The 20,156-nt window shown below is 37.9% G+C and overlaps 1 protein-coding gene across 1 annotated transcript in view; it reads left to right on the forward strand.

Annotated features, from left to right (window-relative positions):
• Window positions 1–20,156, forward strand: part of Adar (Adenosine deaminase acting on RNA) — a 164,840-nt gene that overhangs the window by 48,206 nt on the left and 96,478 nt on the right. Inside the window, exons 5-8 of the mRNA XM_067156056.2 lie at window positions 3,600–3,643; window positions 3,760–3,808; window positions 19,533–19,576; window positions 19,691–19,736. Of these exons, the coding sequence (XP_067012157.2) occupies window positions 3,600–3,643; window positions 3,760–3,808; window positions 19,533–19,576; window positions 19,691–19,736 (183 nt within the window). The remainder of the gene's footprint in view (window positions 1–3,599; window positions 3,644–3,759; window positions 3,809–19,532; window positions 19,577–19,690; window positions 19,737–20,156) is intronic.

A 20,156-nucleotide genomic window follows, 5' to 3' on the forward strand; every position in this document is an offset into this window, starting at 1 on the left:
CTAAGACATAGCTAGCCGCAACACTCAGGGGTCATACAAGGCATATTACATAACAGGTTCATGTTTCAGCCTCATTGGGCCTTCTTCAACCGTAAAAATAAAATATAAAGTTAATAAAACTTTAAAACATAACACTGAAAGTCTTATGAAAAATTAATCTTGAAATATCTTCATAATGGTTCCCCGATTAACTCTTAATATTGAAATATCTTGTTGTAGTATTAAAAACGTAACCAAAAACACCACATAGAAGAACATATAAATTCTTGATGTAAGAAATGAGTTAAGGATTGTGAACAATGGTTGTAGATATCAATTTGTAAGATACCAAAAACAATAATCATTATGTAGGTAGTATTTTGAAATTGATTATAGAAAAAAATGAAAACTGAAATATGCTGTCAATATGGAAAAAAATACTCAATAAAGTACTGGTAGTGAGTTGCTCTGTGGAAAAGTTACATGCAGTATAATGAGAAAGGAAAATGAAAATAAAAAATTGTGGAGAATAATTAAATGAAAGGGGAAGAGTAAATTTAAAATGAGATACATGCGACTCACTTCATGTTGTGAAGAATGTAAAACAAAAGAACATAGCAAAACATGAACTAATGGACTGCCAAGCAGGTCAGCTGTTAACTGGGAGAAGGGAGGTGGGAAGAGGAAATCGTGGGAGGGAGAACTTAAAAAATTAGTTGTAAATTTGTTTTATTGGGAAGGAATTTTAATGCCTTGAAAAAATCAATAAATAATTGTGTCAATGAAAATCGTACGTATGTTCACTCATAGCTGAAAATCTATTGTGCCTTTTTGCATTAGCGTGTTTCTTGTTAACGGGTATTGAAATTTCTACCAGCTTGGCAACGTGGCTTGAAGTGCAGTTATGACATTTGAGTTTGTAAACACCTGAATTGGAATATATGTTATTGTTGACAGTTTGTGTGTTATAAAATTGTTGGAGTTGTATTCTGAGTTTTGAAAGCTGTATTCAAATTTTGTTTTTTAAATAGGTTGGTGATTTGGAACAAAAATATTTGTTTGTAGGTGGAATTGATGTATTTCTTTTTTGCTTTTTCAGTTCCTTATCAAGGGAAGTGGAGGGTTTAATTTCCAATTTATGAATTATTTTGTCAAGTTGTTTCTCATAGGTGTTATTGAGTGCAGTATTGTAAATGATGTTTAATTCTTTTTTGAAATTTTTGGTCGACAGAGGGATATTAAAGGGCTGTAAAAACTGGAGTTCTTTTGGGTGCTTGGATGTTGAGAATCATTTCTTATAATATTACAAGTTTGTGTGGGTTTTCCATAAATGTCATATGTGAATTAATTTTTTTAAAACAATACATTCAGTACGGAACAACCCAAATATAAGATTCTTAAATAGCAATGTTCTGAGTGTGCATTATCTCTACTACCTGTATTTTGTGGGTTACTGTGCAAGTTTGTAAACAATTTCATACATTCGTTCCATATGTTACAAAATGCTTCAATATACCCTATAATCTCGAATACCACCCGCACTGTTTTTAAAAAATATTGCTTCCAAAATTGGGTGTGGGTCTTATTAACATGTTGGGAAATTTATCTTTCCGAATGCGCGTAAATTGGGCATCACCACCGGCGCGGCTTGGCAACAATGCTCTGTCCACTCTCAGTATACGCTACTTCCGCGCTTGGCGTCGCTCTCACGCATGTTCTTGGAGTATCAACATGAATTCCACAAAGCGTTTGCGATCTTTTACTGCGAGTGAGAAACTGAAAGTAGTTCGGGAAGCCGAATTTATTGGAAATCGTGCCGCCAGTAGGAAATACGATATTGATGAGTCGTGTATTCGCAATTGGAGAAAGAAGAAATACGTGCTATTAAGATGTAGTGGTGATCGTAGACTGAGTGTACAGTTTACAGAAATTGAAAAAAAAAACCTTTATAAATATGTGACAGAAAGGCGGGAATTGGGATATGGTGTGTCAGCCGAAATGTGTCAGCTGAAGGCATTAGAGATCATAAAGGAACTTTCATCGGAAGGGTTTAAGGCAAGCCGAGGATGGGTTTGTAATTTTTATAAAAGAAATGGGTTGTGCGTACGAAAGTGTACCTCAATTTCACAGAGTCTTCGTGGTGCCTACGATGAGAAGTTATTGTCGTTTCAGTGTCGCATAATTCGGTTGCGGAAGGAAAATGCATATTTGCTTTCCCAAATTGGCAATGCAGATCAGACGCCAGTCAACTTTGAAATGCCAGTGGACAGGACTGTGAATATTAAGGGTGCGAAGTGTTACCATTAGAACAGGTGGTAATGAAAAACAACGGTGTACGGTAATGTTGTGTATTCTTGCCTACGGAACCAAATTGCCGCCGTACATTGTTCTCAAGTGAAAGACGCTTCCTAAAATTCTACCTGCGGGTGTTATCGTCAGATCTCAGAACTCCGGCTGGATGGACTTGTGGAAGACTGGGTAAAGTGTGTCTGGCAACGTCGCCCTGGTGCATTATTGGGACAAAAGAGCTTGCTTGTTCTTGATGGTTACTGCGGTCTCACAACAGACGCTGTGAAGAAACATATCAAGGATGGGAAAACCGACCTAGCAGACATTTCGGGCGGGATGACATCTATGCTACAGCCGCTGGATGTCTGCGTGAATTGTCCAGTTAAAGCAGCCTTGAAACAGCTCTATACAGAATGGATGGCAGCTGATAATCACACACTGACGCCATCTGGTCACATTCAGTGCTCGGAAGTTCAGCTGCTGTGTTCGTGGATTTTGACGGCATGGAATCGTATCCCTGGAGACCTCATATGGAAGAGCTTCAGGAAATGTAGCATTTCTAATGCTAAGGATGGCAGTGATGATATTTTGTGGGAAGGTGATGGTGATGAAAGTTCCGAAGTTGGTACTGATGATGATGATGATGGTGAGTGAACTCGTATATCGTTCTGGAAATGGTTGTTTACATTTATTTGTATTTTCTAATCATTTGATGTGTGTTAGTAAAGATTGTAAATAATTTTGACTTGATTTAAAAAAAAAAATCTTTCAAAATAAGGGTGCGGGTCTTATTCGGTGGCGGGTGGTATTCGAGATTATACGGTACATTGTTCTTTTTTAAAAATTAAAGTTTATTCACTGATCTAAGTGTGCCAGGTAACAGCTGGTTTCTCGACATTTGGGTAAAAAGACCTAATGAATTTAAATAATTTTGTAAATTTTTAAAGTCCTTAAATGTTTTGTTCATGGGCATGGGTAGGTAAATGATAGAAAGTAACTTAACACTACATTTTTAATAGACACTGTATATATTTGTTCATGCAATTGATGAAATGGTGAGGGATGATACACTTAAGCAAAAAAAAATGGTTCACTAAGCAGGATTCCAGTTAGTAAATATATGTTTTGAAAATGTTAATGTCATGCTATAGGAAGTGTTCGGACGAATTCAGCATTAACATGAAAAAATATGAGAATTGTAAACAAGTGGGTGTGCTTTAATTTGACCTTATACCATATTTTAAATAAATTGGGGAATAACATTGAGCATGCCTACTTGTTACCCTGTAGTGTCTTTTTAGTACTAATATATTTTTATATTGTTATGGCAGCAAAATCGGGTCTGGACAAGAAAGCTGAGAAATCCAATAATGAGGTGAGATATAAAGAGCATATTTTGTAGTGATTGGTAAATTTTTTCAATTTCGACTGTTTATATTGTACTTGATATCAGGTCTTTATTTTAATGTAAATATTTCTGTTTTCAAACAGGTATTGAAGAAGACAGATGAGAGCGAAGAGGTTCCTGTCAATATGGAAGGTACATATGAACAAGATGATGAGTATTCTCTGATAAGTTTTCTTTCTTTCCTGATAGAAAGTTTCTGATTTTAAATCTGATTTTCCCAGTGGATCTTTATTTACCATTTTTATCCTGCACTTTAATGGTGCTACATGTCATATTTTAAGAGGGCTCTGTGTTCTTCTGGTGCTGTGTCCTCACTGAAAGTTGGCGCCCATCATGGAGTCATTTTTATTCTTTTTTTTACGTTTACTTTGTCAAGATATGCCGCATTGTGGATGTCGAACCACTGTCGGAGGTTCCATATTCAGGATAATCTTCTCCACCCTCATCCACATTTCCCTTTTATCTTGTCTTCTATGATCAGTTGTATTTCAGAAGATGTGACCAAAATAAGCTGCTTTTCTGCATTTAATGAAGGTTAACCCATATACGCCTGGCTGCCTTGTACACTGACAGTGCTAGAAATCCACAGTCTTTCAAGTATGCAGCCTTGGTATTGCATGCTTTCAGTTAAAATAGTACAGTAGGTGATCTACTGCAAATATTATCATGGGGCATGTTTTATATTATTTGGAAATGCCACACATTTTTCCATTACAGGATGTAACTTTCTAAGCAGATCAGATTTATCAGCATTTTCATTGTTTGCCAAATGTAGATGTTTACTCAGTTCAAGGAACCTAGCACAGGGTACGGCAGTTCTAAAGTATCATGTGTCGAAACTTATGTCTTTGCATCAGTAACTGTGAATTGTAGGCTTCTGTACTAACCCCATTAGAAAGCAAAAGTGCAATCAATATACATGCGTATTTCGTGCAAGTTCTGTAAAAAGTCTAGATCGGTACTGGCATACCTATTGATGTACTGTACTGTACTGTACTATATCTAAGTACTGCCTGAAAATGAATTCCCTATTTACATTTTCACAAATTGCACTGGTAGGGCACACTCCTCTTGTTCCTAAAAAGGTATCAATAACTGGAATATTCTGTTTATGTATCCAATACCACTCAACATGCTGTTCACCCTCTTTGCTAACATTGTTTTCACTATCGGATAAATCATGTGATAATACACACACAGGGTCACAAGGAACTTCCCCTCACTATCACTGCTGAAATCAGAACCTAAAACATCTAGCAAACTTTGAATTTGGTTATTACTGAGCTTTTCCTACTCACATGTGTTTCTTTGAAGTCATCTTCATGACGACACAGCATCGCTTGAGACCCATCAATAATTATATTATTTATTGAATAATATAATAATCAATAATTATATCAATTCACCCTGCAAGAAATTTGAAGATGGGAATGCATGAACACAGAGATTGTTTCATATTCCATATTGACTATAGTATCTATATTAAGGTAAAATATTTTCATCTATTCAGTACTACATGTTATTATCTTACAGACTATTTAATTAACGTATTTTAAGAGTGTGCATGTTTCGGCAGATGCGAGTCGTCATCAGCACTGGAAAGACATTAAGATGGATTGTAACTCATTGAATTAAAACAACCAGTATCGGTAGCTCCAGAGCAGCGGCTACGAAAGGCGCCTGTTTTCCATGTTAGGGGCAGCCTAATTTTGAACCTGGTCTAGGGATGTGGCGACCCCATTGCCCAGTGGGTAACAACTGCAATTAGCCTCCCTAGTATTGGCAGGTAAACCATAAACCTTACTGACATCAGGAAATGCATGTCAGGCATCGACCAGCTAGTGCATAACAAAATATTATCGCAAAGATCATGATAGGCCTAGCAAGCCAGTGGTAGCGTATTATATCGCTTTCAATGATCAACCGAGCATTGGATCGAATGTAAAACCAGTACCAAAAGTGACAAGGCCTTTGTGCAGATCTGTCAGGTATGACAGCCGAAATGACTCCGATGATAGAAAAATCTGTTCAAAGAAAAATATAAGAATTTGGATTATTAATGTAGTATCCTTAGAAAAGGATACAAGAATTCAAGAAATGACACAGATAATGATAGAGAGAAACACACCGATAATGGACTAAGTGAAATAAGAAAAAAAAAAGGGAGTGGTAGTAAGGTGCTGGAGAGGGGATATAAAATGTGGTGGTCAGGAAGAGACAAAAGAAGAAATGGTGTTGCATTAATAGTGGCTAAAGAACTGGCCAACAAAGTACTCAATGTGGATTATGTTTGTGACAGAATAATTAAAGTTCAGTTAATGATGGAAGGAAATATCCTTGATATAATCCAGGTTTATGCTTCTCAAGTAGGTATTGAAATAGATGAAAATGAAGAGTTCATCACTAAACTGGAGGATGCTGTAAAATCTAACAAGACTGTGATTGTAGGAGACTTCAGTGCTAGAGTTGGGAATGATAGAGGAGGATATGAAGCAGTTTTAGGAAACCACTGAGAAGATCACAGAAATGACGAAAGGGAGATGTTGTTCGACATGTGTCTGAGAAATAAATGGATCATTGGTAATGTATGGTATAAAAAAAGTGATAGAAGTTTACCAGATACAGTTGGAACTTGCAAAAGAAATCCATAATTGATTATATAAAAATAACGGAAGAAATCAGAAGATGCTTGACAGACGTGAAAGTGATACCAAGCATTAATCTTGACGGAGACCACAGACTATTGGTGGGAACATTGAGTAAATTCAGAAGGGGCAAATATGGGGGGAAAAGACAGGCAAAAATCAAATGCTGAAAACTAAAAGATAGAGAAATCCAAGTGATATATAGGGAAAAGATTAAAACTCAACTTCCTAAAGATGAGAGGAAGGATGTTGAGGAAGAATGGAAAAGCTTCAAACAGGCTTTAGTCAAAGCAGCAGAAGAAACCTATGGGAGGACATCAACAAAATCACACAAAGAAACTCCAGGGTCGAGTGAGAGAATTGCAGATGCAGTCAAGAAGAAGAATAACGCATTCAGAATTGTTCAGAAACAGAACAGAACATACTAGGGACAAATGGAAATGATTAAGCAGAGCAGCAAGGAAAATGATAGCATTGACTAAAAAGGTGTCCTGGGAAAAATTTACAAAAGAGACAGAAGAGAATTATAAGAATGACAAAATATTATACCACATATTAGGTAACAGAAGGAAGCAAAAAGAAAATACATCAAAAGTCATCAACAAAGATGGAAAACCTGTGTGGGAAGAAAAAGAAGTTTTGAAAGTATGGAACGAATATTTCCAAAATCTATATGAAGGACAAAATGAAACAAATGAACCCAAGGAAATAGATGAAGAAAAAAAATTATCACCATTACAGTGGAAGGGACGAATAAACAATAAGATGAAATAGGAAGAGAAGATCTACAGATATCGGATGTAGAAAAAGCTGTATTAGAAATGAAAAATGGCAAAGCACCTGGAATGACATCACAGTGGAAATGATTAAAGCTCCAGGACCTATTGGAATGCAGTGGCTGTATAGAATAATGAAGATAATATGGACTGACAGAGATTCCTGACGATTGGACAAGAGCAATTATTGTACCTATTTTTAAAAAAAGATAATAAGGCACTTCGTGAGACCTACAGAGGGATAGCATTACCGTGTCATTGCATGAAGATTTATGAAAAGATAATCTTACAAAAAATCAAGAACAAGATAGATTCACAATTAAGAGAACAACAACAACAAGGATTTAGACCTGGAAGATCAACTATTGATGCCATATTTACAGCTAGACAAATAGTAGAAAAGAAATGGGAATTTGGGAAAGAGATCGCAGTTGCATTCATAGATATACAAAAGGCTTATGACATGGCTAGAAGAGAAGAGATATGGCAAGGGCTGAATAGAATGGAATTGTTAAGAGAAATGCAATTGAGAATTAGAAACATGTATAACAAATGTCTGAACTGTGTTATAATAGATGGCAAAAAATCAGAATTGTTTAGAACAGACAGAGGATTTTGACAAGGAAGTGTACTTTCACCAGTGCTCTTTAATGTAGTGATGGACAACATTATGAGAAAAGTTCACCACGGGTCAGCAGCAAATGATATGAAAGTCATAGCGTATGCAGATATGGGAAGTAAATGAACAAAATGTGGAAGAACAACTAAATACCTGGTAGAGGGCAATTGAAGAAGTAGGCATGGAAATAAGTTTAAAGAAAAGTGAGATAAATGAAAATCAGTAGACAACAATAAAATGAAGTATGTTAGATGTAATGGAAATATTCTTAAAGAAGTAGATGCTGTTAAATACCTAGGAAGTAAGCTAACTGGGAAAGGAAACATCAAGGAAGAAATTTCGGAGAGGATAAGAAATTGCTCAAAATTTTATTATTGTGTATCAAACATAATTAGAAATTGGCAAGTACCTACCAAAGCAAAAATCATGGTATATAAACCATATTATTTGCCAATATTGACCTATGGATCAGAATGTTGGACTTGGACAAAAAAATTGATCTGAGTAGATTACAAGCGACAGAGTTGCGCTCTCTGCGAGGGATCTTGGGTAAAATAAGGAGGGACAAGATAAGAAATGAAACCATACGAAACATGCTACAGATCAACCCTCTAAAAGAAACTATGGAGAGATATAGGCTGAAATGGTTCGGCCACGTCAAAAGAATGGGGCAAGAAAGATTACCAAGAAGAGCTCTGGAATGGACAGAATATGGAAGAAGACCCATTGGAAGACAACGAACAAGATGGAGGGGTCAGGTGGAGGATGATGTAAATCAGAGAGGACTACAGTGGCAGATAGTGATGAACGATAGAATGTGGGGAAAAAAGAGAAGATTGGAAGGGGCTGTGTGAACGACCTGCATAAGCAGAACAGTATCGGTAATGATACGATTTGGCCTTGGTATACATATAAAATATATTGTCAATAGACAATAATGATGTAGTAGTTGACGATATATTTTGTACGGTTGTCGGCTGCAACTCGATCAGAGTATATATAACTTGTTCCTGCATCAAGTGAGCAGTTCAACTCAGTTTATGGATGTGTTTGCGATGACTGAACAGACCAATCTTGGCATAAAACATACGCCCACACAAATCACACTGAATGTATGCAGGAGGCCGGGATTGTAATTGACGGAGCTTTCTTGCTTGTCGCTTGGCCTCTTGATGTCTGCGGCATTCTCTTTCAAACAAGTGGACAGCGGTGGATGTAGTGTTCCGCCACAGTGAACGGTCCAAGGCGCTTTCTTCCCATGCTGTATATTCATACCAATTGTTTTCATGTGTTTCAGCTGGTCCTTAAAACACTTAAGAGTGGCTCCACAAGGTCTACTGCTGGAGCAAAGTTCACCATAAAGAATTTGGCGGGGAAGCCTAGTATCACTCATGCGGTGAACATGGCCTAACATCTCAGTTCATGGGCAATGATTGTTGCCTCAGTGCTATTTAACTGCGTTTTGTCTAGAACTGCAGTGCTTGTCGTATTATCCTCCCACTTAATATTGAAGATGTATCTAATTTTTTGTTGGTGGAAGTGCTAAAGTTTTTTGATATCACGGCGATAGTGTCCAAGTTCATAGCCATACAGTAGCGTGGAAATGACAACATTTTTGTACACCATGAGTTTGGTATGCAGTTTTAGGTCATTATTTATGAAGGCTCTCTGCAATAACTGTCCGAATGATGCATTAGCAGCCCCAAATTTTTTTACAACGTCTTGATCGCAGGTACTCCGTTTAGACCAGATGCTTCCAGGATATGAAAAGTGATCAACCTGCTCCAGTGTTGTATCTAAGATAGAGAACTCAGGAAGAGTTAATCCTGGGGCAGGTTGTGCAAGTACCTTAGTTTTTTTTTTCCGCATTAATGGCAAGAACAAAGCGATCACATGCAGTTTTAAAGCAGTTGACTGACTGTTGTAGTTCTGCAGGTTTTAGAGTAGGAGATGCGGTGTCATTGGCATACTGCAGTTCTGTCACCTGGGTAACCAGAGTACGTCTTTGTGAGCGAAGTCTTGCCAGATTGAAAAGGCCTTCATGAAAACAAAATTTAATCTCCACGCCTAAGTTGTTTGCAGATGATTCATGCAACATGGCAGCCATGTATAGTGCAAAGAGTGTAGGAGCAAGCACACAGCTTTGTTTCAATCCATGAGTGATTGGGAACGAATCTGATACTGAGTTACCATGAAGAACCTGTCCAGACATGCCATCATGAAGAGCTTGAACCAATTCCACATAATGTTCAGGACATCCAAAATGTCTCAACTTTCCACATAGCAGATGTTGGTATTGAATCAAAGGCTTTTTTCATATCATAGGAAACTAAATACAGAGGCTGCTGTTGCTCTCTGCATTTTTCCTGGTGTTGTCTAACACAGATCATCTGTTGTACCTCTGGAGGTTCGGAAACCACATTGAGGCTCAGGCAGAATCCTTTCTGAGATAACTTGGAGCCGGTTTAATAGAATTCTTGCGAGAATTTTACCTGCAATTGACAAAAGCGATATACCGCGATAGTTCCCACATACACTACGATCACCTTTCTTGAAGATAGTGATGATGGTAGCATTCAAGTCATCAGATACTTCTCGATGAGTGCGAAAAGTCTAGTTTTCAAGGGTATACCTCCATTTTGTATCACTTCCAGAGGGATGTTATCAGGACCAGGAGCCTTACTTGGTTTTAGTTGATTGAGTTCTTTGGTGAAATCTCTGTATGTAGGTGGAACGGCCATCCATGGTTGTTGGGGCTGCTGAGGGACATTACAAGGAAAGTCCTTAGTGACATTGGAGGCACGAATTAAAAGCACAGAGAAATGTTCCTTCCAACACTCTAAAATGTCTCCATTATCAGTTAAAATGATGGAGTTGTCAGCAGTCTTCAATGACCCCCAATGAAGATTGAATGGGACCATATATTTTCTCCTTTATGCCACCATAGAAGTTTTACAGGTCATGGGTATCAGATAGTCTTTGCAGTTCTTCAGCTTTTTGTTGCCACGAGTTATTCTTGATTACCCTAATTTGTACCTGACATTTTCCTTTAAGTTCTAAGAAATGTAATTTCATCACATTGGAAGACTGATCTTGAAGGTAGGATAGATGGGCTTCCCATTTGGCATTGATCAGACACTTTATTTCTTCATTATTTTCATCAAACCAGTCTTGTCTTGTTTTCCCCCTCACAAAACCAATTGTTTCCTAAGCTGACTCAGTGATGACCTTCTGAAGTGTGGCTCACTTCTGATTTGTACTATCACTGCTGACTGGATGACTAGCCAGTTTGTTTGAGATTGCATTTCTGTAATCTGTAGCAATGGATTCAATTTGAAGTTTAGAAGTACAGTGGAACCTCGTTTATGCGTTCCCGGAAGGTACGTTTTCCTGAATTATTCATTCAAATTACGTGGTCCCACGAGCATCCTAATTAAATCACGTTGTAAAACTCCTGCATTATCCGTTCCTCGAAGAAACAATTTCCCAGATTAACCGTCCAGAAATTTCAGTCCCATCGACGCTAAATCCTCGATCAAGCATTTTTCAAGAAACTGTATCTAATGAAAGGACATGGCACACTTACATATCTTGGTGTTAACGCCCTATCATTGCGATAATCTGAGCAAGTACTGTACTGGAAAAACGATCGGGGGTGAATTTGCATAAGGGACCATCTTGGCATCGCATTCGGGTGGTATTGTTCAGAGAATCCTCGGAAATCATAAAGCAGTATGTGGCCTCGACGATTGGAAGGAGACAGAGCGAATTTCGACAGCTCTACTTGGGAAAAAAAAAAAAAAAAAAAAAAAAAAAGAGAGAGAGAGAGATGTAAGTAAGGCTTTTCACGTGTTTGCTCTGTTAACGAGCGTTTTGTCTTAGGTCTGACACTAGACTCATCAGAGTGGGATGTGTCGGACCCTACCCACTGATGTTGGGGTGTATGTAGGTGAACTGGAAGACAGAACGAGTTTCGTCAAATGTTCGTACTTGTAAAATGTCCACATTATATCCTGGGTTAGATGTTTATATTTTTACTTTTTTCGATTGTATCGCCGAACAGGTTTTTGGCACTTCCCTTGGGGCACTGTATAGTCAATGGGCTTTCAGGCAGGATTCGAAACTGCTCCTTAACACAAATCTAGTTTATCGTATACGATTATGTTATCGAGACCACAACAGTTGTTGCACCTTACACACGTAAAGCCATGGGAGGTCTTGGGATTGCCTGTTACTGTTTTGGTCCTAATATAAGACTGGGAATTTTAGGTTATTGTGTTAAAATGTCAAAAAACTAAGTCATTTTATTTGCGCAAGTTTCATTTAAAAAGTTTGCATTATTTCCAAGTCACACTAACTTGTGCAGCGAGCACGCTTTCCAGTTGAGCTCAAGGTCACGAATAACCGTAATTTCTGTAGTCTTCATATTATTTTTTTCTCTTTCCAATTTGATTGTGATTAGTGACGGGCAGAATTGAATATCATGCATTCGCAAACTTTTGAGAATCGATACTTGCATTCGAAAACATATCCTCGCCCTCTCGAGTTCAACATAAATGCCGATGTAGGCCTAATTTATGCGGTACAAGATTTCCAGAAACTGACTATGAACAGTACACCGGTGATCAAATTACAATGGAAGATTAAGAAAAGAAAGGATTTCGCCATCATGTTGGGTGCTTTTGTATCTAATGTGCTTTATTTTATTAGATTGAAGAATTAAAAACTACTCATGGTCGATTGTTGTTTGGCTTGGCGTTATTACATGTTTCGAAGAGTTCGGCTGATCCACGTTGCTGAACTGAAAGAAGTTATCACGGAAAACTGACGCAGTTTCCTGGTAAATCTGAATGTAAAGTATCGAGTGTTTTAATTCGCGTACCGGTAATTAATGTTTGAAGCAGGTCCCGCAGTCTAACTTGCCTGCCTCTCACCCGGATGGCCTGGGTTTGATTCCCGACCAGGTCAGACATATTTATCTGGAAAAATCAGCCTACATGATTACCTTTAATTGAGGAGCTATTGAATGATGAGACTGCGACCCCGGTTTAGAGAGCCAGGAATAACAGCTGAGAGAATTCGTTACACTGACCACGTGTCCCTCGTAATCTGTAGGCCTTCTGGCTGAGCAGTGGTCGCTTGGCAGGCAAAGGCCCACTGGGGCTGTAGTTTGGTTTGATTTGGTTTAGGAGTGTTTGTAAGATTATAATACTACATATTTTATTTTTGTAATGTTTAGCCAAATTGTTGATGGTTTTCATTCATTCCCGGATTTTCCGCTTTCCCGTGTTGTACGCTTTTTTTCATGGTCCCTCCAAAAATGGAGAACCGAGGTTCCACTGTATCAAATTTCTTTCTGGGCAGATTGTGGATGGATCTTTTTGGTTTGCGACAGATTGAGATTCTCAACCGGCAAAAAAGGAGCTTATGATCTCTCCAGCAGTTATCGACATTTCTTGCGGTCTTTGTAACAAGGACATTTTTAAAATCACATTGCCTGGTAATGACACAGTCAAGGATGTGCTTGTGCTTTGAGCGAGAATGCATCCAAGTGGTTTTGTAGCGATTAGGCAGGCGGAACTGAGTATTAGTCATAAAGAGTTCATGTTCAGCACATAAACCAAGAAGCAGCAGACCATTGGTGTTACAGTTGCAAAGTCCATGTTTTCCCAGCACATTGCTCCATAATTGGTGATCTTTACCAACTCTGGCGTTGAAATCACCAAGTAGTAATAGCTTGTCTCTTGGTGGTACTTTGGTGATGATAGTGCTCAGCAGGTTGTAGAATTGGTCTTTAGCTTCTACATGAGCATCCAAGGTGGGATCATATGCAGAGATGAGATTCATAGATTTAGCTCCAGAGAGTGGGATTCGGAGAGTCCATAATTCTTTCGCTGACAATAGTTGGGAGTTAGCTGATAATCATTCACCAATGTGGTCTTCACAGCGAATCCAACACCATGAATGCGATGTTCTCCCTCATCTTTTCCCTTCCAGAAGATTGTGTAACCCGAGCTGAACTCTGTAAGTTTACCTTCGCTGGACAGTCTGGTTTCACTTAAGGCAGCAATATCAATGTTTATTCGTCCAAGCTCATGGGTGACAAGTGCTGTTCTTCTTTCAGGTCTGTTATTGTCTTTCAAATCAAGTAGGGTTTGAACATTCCAGGTTCCTATAATCAAAATTTTGGTAATCTTCATCTTTCGACCGCATAAGGGGTTACCCACTGGGTGCGGCCTCCCAGCCGGATGAGAATGTGACTACCGATGTTTAGTTAACATTTTCTAGGGCCTTCCCCATTCAGGGTGGGAAGTGGTGATCCTAAATAGGCCTGCCCAAACACAGATGCAGGACCGAATTCCTGAGTGGTCACGGTGTCTCAGAAAGACGACCATCATACATCTGCTGCCAGGTCCGAACTAGAGGCTTCCAGTTTCAACCCAAAAACCTGCCTCACCATCCTTACCCCATCGCTGTTGGACTTCAGTTGAAGGGTGTTCCAGCAGGAAAAAGTGCCACAAGCGGGATTTTGTTTAAGGTGGATCGCAGTTTGTAAGGAAGTGACCCACACACTATGATCTCGGAACTATACTCTGCGGCACAAATTAAATGGGAGGTGCAGGTTGTAGTACCATTCTTGCAACGGATTGCCACAGACTCGAAATACCATTGAATTGCACCTCATCTACCTCCATGGCCATTGAGACCCACAAAAGGAGTTTCCTCCATCCGTTCTGCCGTTGGGCCAAAAACAAAGATGATGGGTTCCAGTGTCATTTTCTACACTGAGGGGACCATTACACCACTCAAAGGGGCTCATCCGCCTGAAGCCGTTGGCCCCTATGGGGGGGGATAGAGTTATTTACTGCTGCTTGACACTTAGCTTTAACAGTTTTTACAACTGGTTGCCAAGCCAGCTAACCCTCTTCCTTTCCCATTCTGGACTTGCGACCAAACAATGGTGGAGTTATTTGTATGTATACCAAAGTCAAATGATATAATTATTGGTTAATTTAATGAGTTAAACTCAATTTTTAAATCTTTTCAATGTTGCTGATAGTTTATTTTGCGCGAAAACATGTACACTCATAAAATATAATGTTAATTAAATCTATATTATTATATTTGCCTTTATTTGTAGTGGCAAAATTAGGACTCATGGTACTCTCTTACGCTTAGCCACACTTCATTAACAGTGTACATCTAAGAATAATATTCAGAATCTTATCTTAAAACTACCTTTACAAACTAGAAACAAAATAACATGAACTCTATAAATTTTCTTAGTCATGTCTTAAAACTATCGTTACAAATTAAAAGTTGAATGACGCAAGATAACATAAGCGCAGTAAATGTACATTCATACTCACATTCACTCTACCAGATTCATTCAGCCTGGCGGCACACATTGAGAAGATGCTGACGGCAAGACGATTTAAATTAATTTAAGGATTTTATGGCTCTAATGTTGTGGGGGGAGAGAATTCCATATTCTAGCTCCATTCGCAACAAAGGAGAGGCTAAATGCTGCTGATCTGCTGAGAGGTATAGCAAGTGTACTGCCAGAGTGTGTGTTATGCTGGTGGAAAGAGGATAGGAAATTGAATTGTGAAGATAAGTAGTATGGGATATTCTCGTTTAATACTCGAAAGATTAATACTGCCACGTGGAGGTTTCTATATTCAAATTTTAGAAGGGAAAGTTGACGATAATAAGAGGTAACGAACATCATAGCATAAGGAGAAGATAAATCTAATACACGAGTTCATAGCACGTTGTAATCGGTTTAGTTGTTCTCTCGTGGCATCAATTAGTACTACGTCACAGTAGGAAAATATAGGGAGGATAAGAGTACTTACAAGCCTAATTCTCATGTTTTAGTAGCAGCATATTTTGATGATATTTTAGTGAATGAAGGGAGGCGTACACTTTTCTACAGATATTTGTAATGGTGCTTTCCCCTGTTAAGGTTCTCGTTTATAATTACACCAAGATTTCTTACAGAGTTTTCGTACGGAATAATTTTACCAGATAAAGTTAGTGGAGGAATGTTTTTGTTTTTTGCCATGCTGATTTGTTTCATCTGCCCAACAATAATAGCTTTAGATTTTGATGGATTGATTAAAATATAGTTTTCATGAGCGTATGCACAGATATTATTAAATTCAGAGTTCATATAACCTATTGCTTGATTGATGACTGGAATTTTGAATTTGTAATAGATTTGTAGATCGTCAGCATACAAGTGGTATTTACAGTGTCTTAGCCGTGTCGATATATCGTTAATATATACTCCGCACAGCTCTACTTCTAAATTGACGTTTTAGCAGATTTTGGCTCTGTCTGGTGGTTATGTGCTGGAGCATAGACATCCAACCAATCCCAGTCTGCCGTTCATATCGATTTACATCGCCAGAGCACGATCTCGAAACCCAGTTGCCAACTCTAATATTTATATTCGCTACGTGGTAAACCTATCTCGCTCAGAGTGTATGGTATTCGGTACTCTTTGCAATATTTTGCTTTTTCCTTCAGTAATTAATGTGTTATTCATATTGTTGGAGGGCTCTAGTGACTCTGAGATCAGTGGAGTGTTCCTTTTGTAGGCCATAACCTCCTTCCTTTGCTAGCCATTGGCAGTGAATGATGTGTTATTTCCTCATTCTCTTTTATTCTTAATAATATATTCTCTCATTAGTGTCAGATGTTGTTAGTATATGTAGTTTTTGTGAATTTGTTTTCAATCCATATTCATTAGTTTTTCTGAGTACGGTATTACATTTTACAAGGGCTGTTTGCAGCGGTCGTATTGCATCAGCTGTTCTTGCGGGCGTAGCGCGCTGGCAACAGAGGAAAGGCGATGGTCATTTGTTTTACAAAACTTCAATTTAGAAGTAAGGCCGTGCGGACTATAGATAACAAAGAGAACTTGTCCAAGTACTGAGCTTGCGGTACTCCTGAATATTTCATTACCCATTCAGATGACATATTCTAAAGAATTACGCGTTGTTTTCGTTCAGTAAGATAAGAGAGAAAGAATTCTGGAGCTGTCTGTTCAAGGTGAAGTGATTTCAGTTTAGCAACCAGTACTTCCTATATTTACTGTGTCAAAGGCGTTGCTAAAATCAAGAAGTGTAAGTAACGTCACCTGCCTTTCTTCCATAGCATCTCTCATGTCGTCCGTAACTTTCAGCAAGGCAGTGGTCGTACTGTGTTCCTTTTTGAATCCCAGTTGTAAACGGTCAAATAGTTTGTATTTATTTAAATAGTCTGTTAGTTGCACATGTACTATGCGTTCAAGAGGCTTGGAGAGAGACGAAAGTATGCTAAAAGGTCGATAATCTGTTATAAGTACAGGTGAGGAAGTTCTGGGAACAGGTTTTATAATGGCATTTTTCCACATTTCTGGAAAGAGGCCACTTGTGAGGTTCGTGTTGTATACATGAGTAATGGCGGGAAGAATGTCAATGATGTGTTGTATTGTGAGTATTATATGGTTAATAAAAATAATAATGTTATTTGCTTTACGTTCCACTAACTTCTTTTGCGGTTTTCGGAGATGCCAAGGTGTCAGAATTTAGTCCCACAGGAGTTCTTTTACATGGCAGTAAATCTCCCGACACGATGCTGACTTATTTGAGTACCTTCAAATACCACCGGACTGAGCCAGGATCAAACCTCCCAAGTTGGGGTCAGAAGGTCAGCGTCTCAACCGTCTGAGCCACTCAACCAGGCCAATCTATAAGATTATGATGTGTAGTATTGAATATGTGGAAATATTATACCTAGATCAATTCACCTCGGAAACCAAACAACAGAGAGAGCAAGAATGTTGGAAATCAATCAATCATGATATCTAGATTAGAGTTTCAACTGCAAAATGCTTTGCCTGCAGCTAATAGCATTAGGACGTTTTATTTATTTATTTATTTACATAGTTTACACCCACATTGGAGCACTTAAATCAAATCCAAATACATTTACGTTAACAAAGAATTAACTGAAGATTTAGCTTGCATCATCTTCTTCCTTTCCCGAAACCTCTTCATTCTGGCTGACCTGGCTGCCCTTTCTTCATCAGATATGACATGTTTGTGTTGTACAGTTTTTAATGACAATCTTATTTGTTTGTTCTTGAGAATCCTTTTTTCTTCTCTATTTTCAATTTGCTTCATTGTAATATTCAGCTCTTCTAAATCATTCTGAACTTCTTTAAACCAATTATTTTTTGTTTTACTTTTCCAAAAGTAATTAAATAGTTGTTTTATTATCCTATTAGGACGTTTTATTGTATGATACAGTGCCATGCGGTGTACTGGTTCGCTTACAGATGTTTAGCCCGGCTGATAGAGCTTGAACTAGTCCACTTATGGGTGCATATGGGTTAAGACTTCACGTAATTTCCTGGCAATACAGTGTGCCTCCTCATTAGTGATGCGGTCTCTCCATGTGATCTTGATATTCTGCGATACATCCACATTTCAAAAGCCTATAGTCGCTTTGTTGTCGAAACTTGTGGTTTCCATCCTTTGATACCAATAAGCAGCACCAATAACACACAGCACTTCACAACATGCCAACAAGTTTTGAGTCAGAGGTTACAGGTGCAAGCAAGATTTTTAATTTCAGAAACACACTTCTTGCATTTCCGATTTTGGTTTTGATTTCTACATGCGGATCCCATTCTTGTGTTACCATCACCCCTAGATACTTGAAATGTGACATCCTTTCAATGGTATTTCTGTCCACAAGGTCTCTGTGTGCTTGGGTAATTTCCTATGACTTTTTTTTTCATTAAACATTAAAATTTTTCTTTGTACTGGATTTTTATCATTGCGACTTTTGTGATACGCATAGTTAAGTGCTGCAATGCCGAGTGCTAAGCATGTTCACGATGGTGATAAGTATATCGCACTTCTGCAAGAATAGTGACATAACTCAAAAATGGACATTTTCTAGAAAACGTGTTTAAAATTTCAAAATATCAAATCAAGGATAATATTTTATCAGGCTAAAAAATAATATTGTCTGTGATTGTGAGGAAGAAAGGTGTTACACTTATGACACCTTTGTAGATGAAAAGAGTGATTATTTCTGCATATGGCGTATCATAACTAAAAATGTCATTTTTTTAAGTTGCCACTGTTCTTGCGAAGGTGCGTTATATAATTATAAGAGTGATTTGGTAGAATCTGAGGATGTTCTTGTAGAACGAAACATTATTTAATTTTGTTATTGATTAAATGTGTTCTCTTACATGTATGTAACAGTGTGTTCATAAATTTTGTATTTCATGTTTGACAGAATGAATAGACTTAAAGGTTTACTATACTGAGACTGAAAAAAAGAATGGCTTCATCTCAGGAAAAAAAGGAAAAAATTTGTGATGTGGCACAGGAAACATACCATGTCACTTGAAGATGTATATATTTTAATACATCGGAAAACACAAGTTGGCTCAAAATTTATGATTTCTGGATTCTAGAGTTATCTGTTAGTTAAACTAGTGCATATTCAATACCTTACATTAAATTAAAATCAAAAGATGTAGGTACTTGTACAGATTGTTTTGCTTCTGTTAATCATTGATTGCCATTTTTTTGCAAATGAGTAAAAATTGACAGGTTTGATCTAGTTTTACAACTAGAGAGGTAAACTTCAAAGAAAAAAAAAAAAAAAAACTTGTAATTGATTTCCCTATTGGAAGGAAGGAAAAACATGTCATATGGTATCCTTGGCCACATCACATGTCATAAAGGTTGCCTGTTGCCCACTGCTCTTTATCATTTTACTAATGTGTGTGCGTGCTTTGACAGGAAAATCATCTTTGGAGAATAGAACTGAGAAATCAAGTAATGAGGTAAGTTTGACATGTACCATCTATAATGGTATGCTGCTTATTGAATTATATAATTCTCGTAGTATTTAAGAACGTGCCTGTAATGAAATAACACCTTTAATTGTCTTAACGCAGATGATAAAGCCCGGGCAGAATGACGCTACTTCCATGGAAATTGATGGTAAGTAGGAACATAATATTATAGTCTTTGATTAATTACATTTTTTCATATCCCAGTTCAGTCATACATCGAAAGAGAGATAGGAACATAAGAAGGAACACATAATATAAGGAACACAGTGACTGGAGGGAGCAAAGGGAAGAGACAAGGACAAACATGAAAACCATCAAAGGACAATCTCCAAGTGTTTATTCATTCCCTTCTTCAGATGAATTGGCTGTCTCCTCATCATTCTCAATTTCTTCTACATCCATTACTTCTGAGCACCCAACAAGTTTATTTATACTTCCCTGCATCATCAGTAGGGACCATAAGATGGGTAGTATGGAATAAAAAGAAAGCTGGGTGAACATGGAAAAAGGGAGGAGACAAAAAAGATACAAAGAATACTGCTGAAGAACACAGAAGAGAAAGGGAACT

The sequence above is a fragment of the Anabrus simplex genome, chromosome 12, assembly GCF_040414725.1.
Source record: "Anabrus simplex isolate iqAnaSimp1 chromosome 12, ASM4041472v1, whole genome shotgun sequence".
Taxonomy (NCBI): domain Eukaryota; kingdom Metazoa; phylum Arthropoda; class Insecta; order Orthoptera; family Tettigoniidae; genus Anabrus; species Anabrus simplex.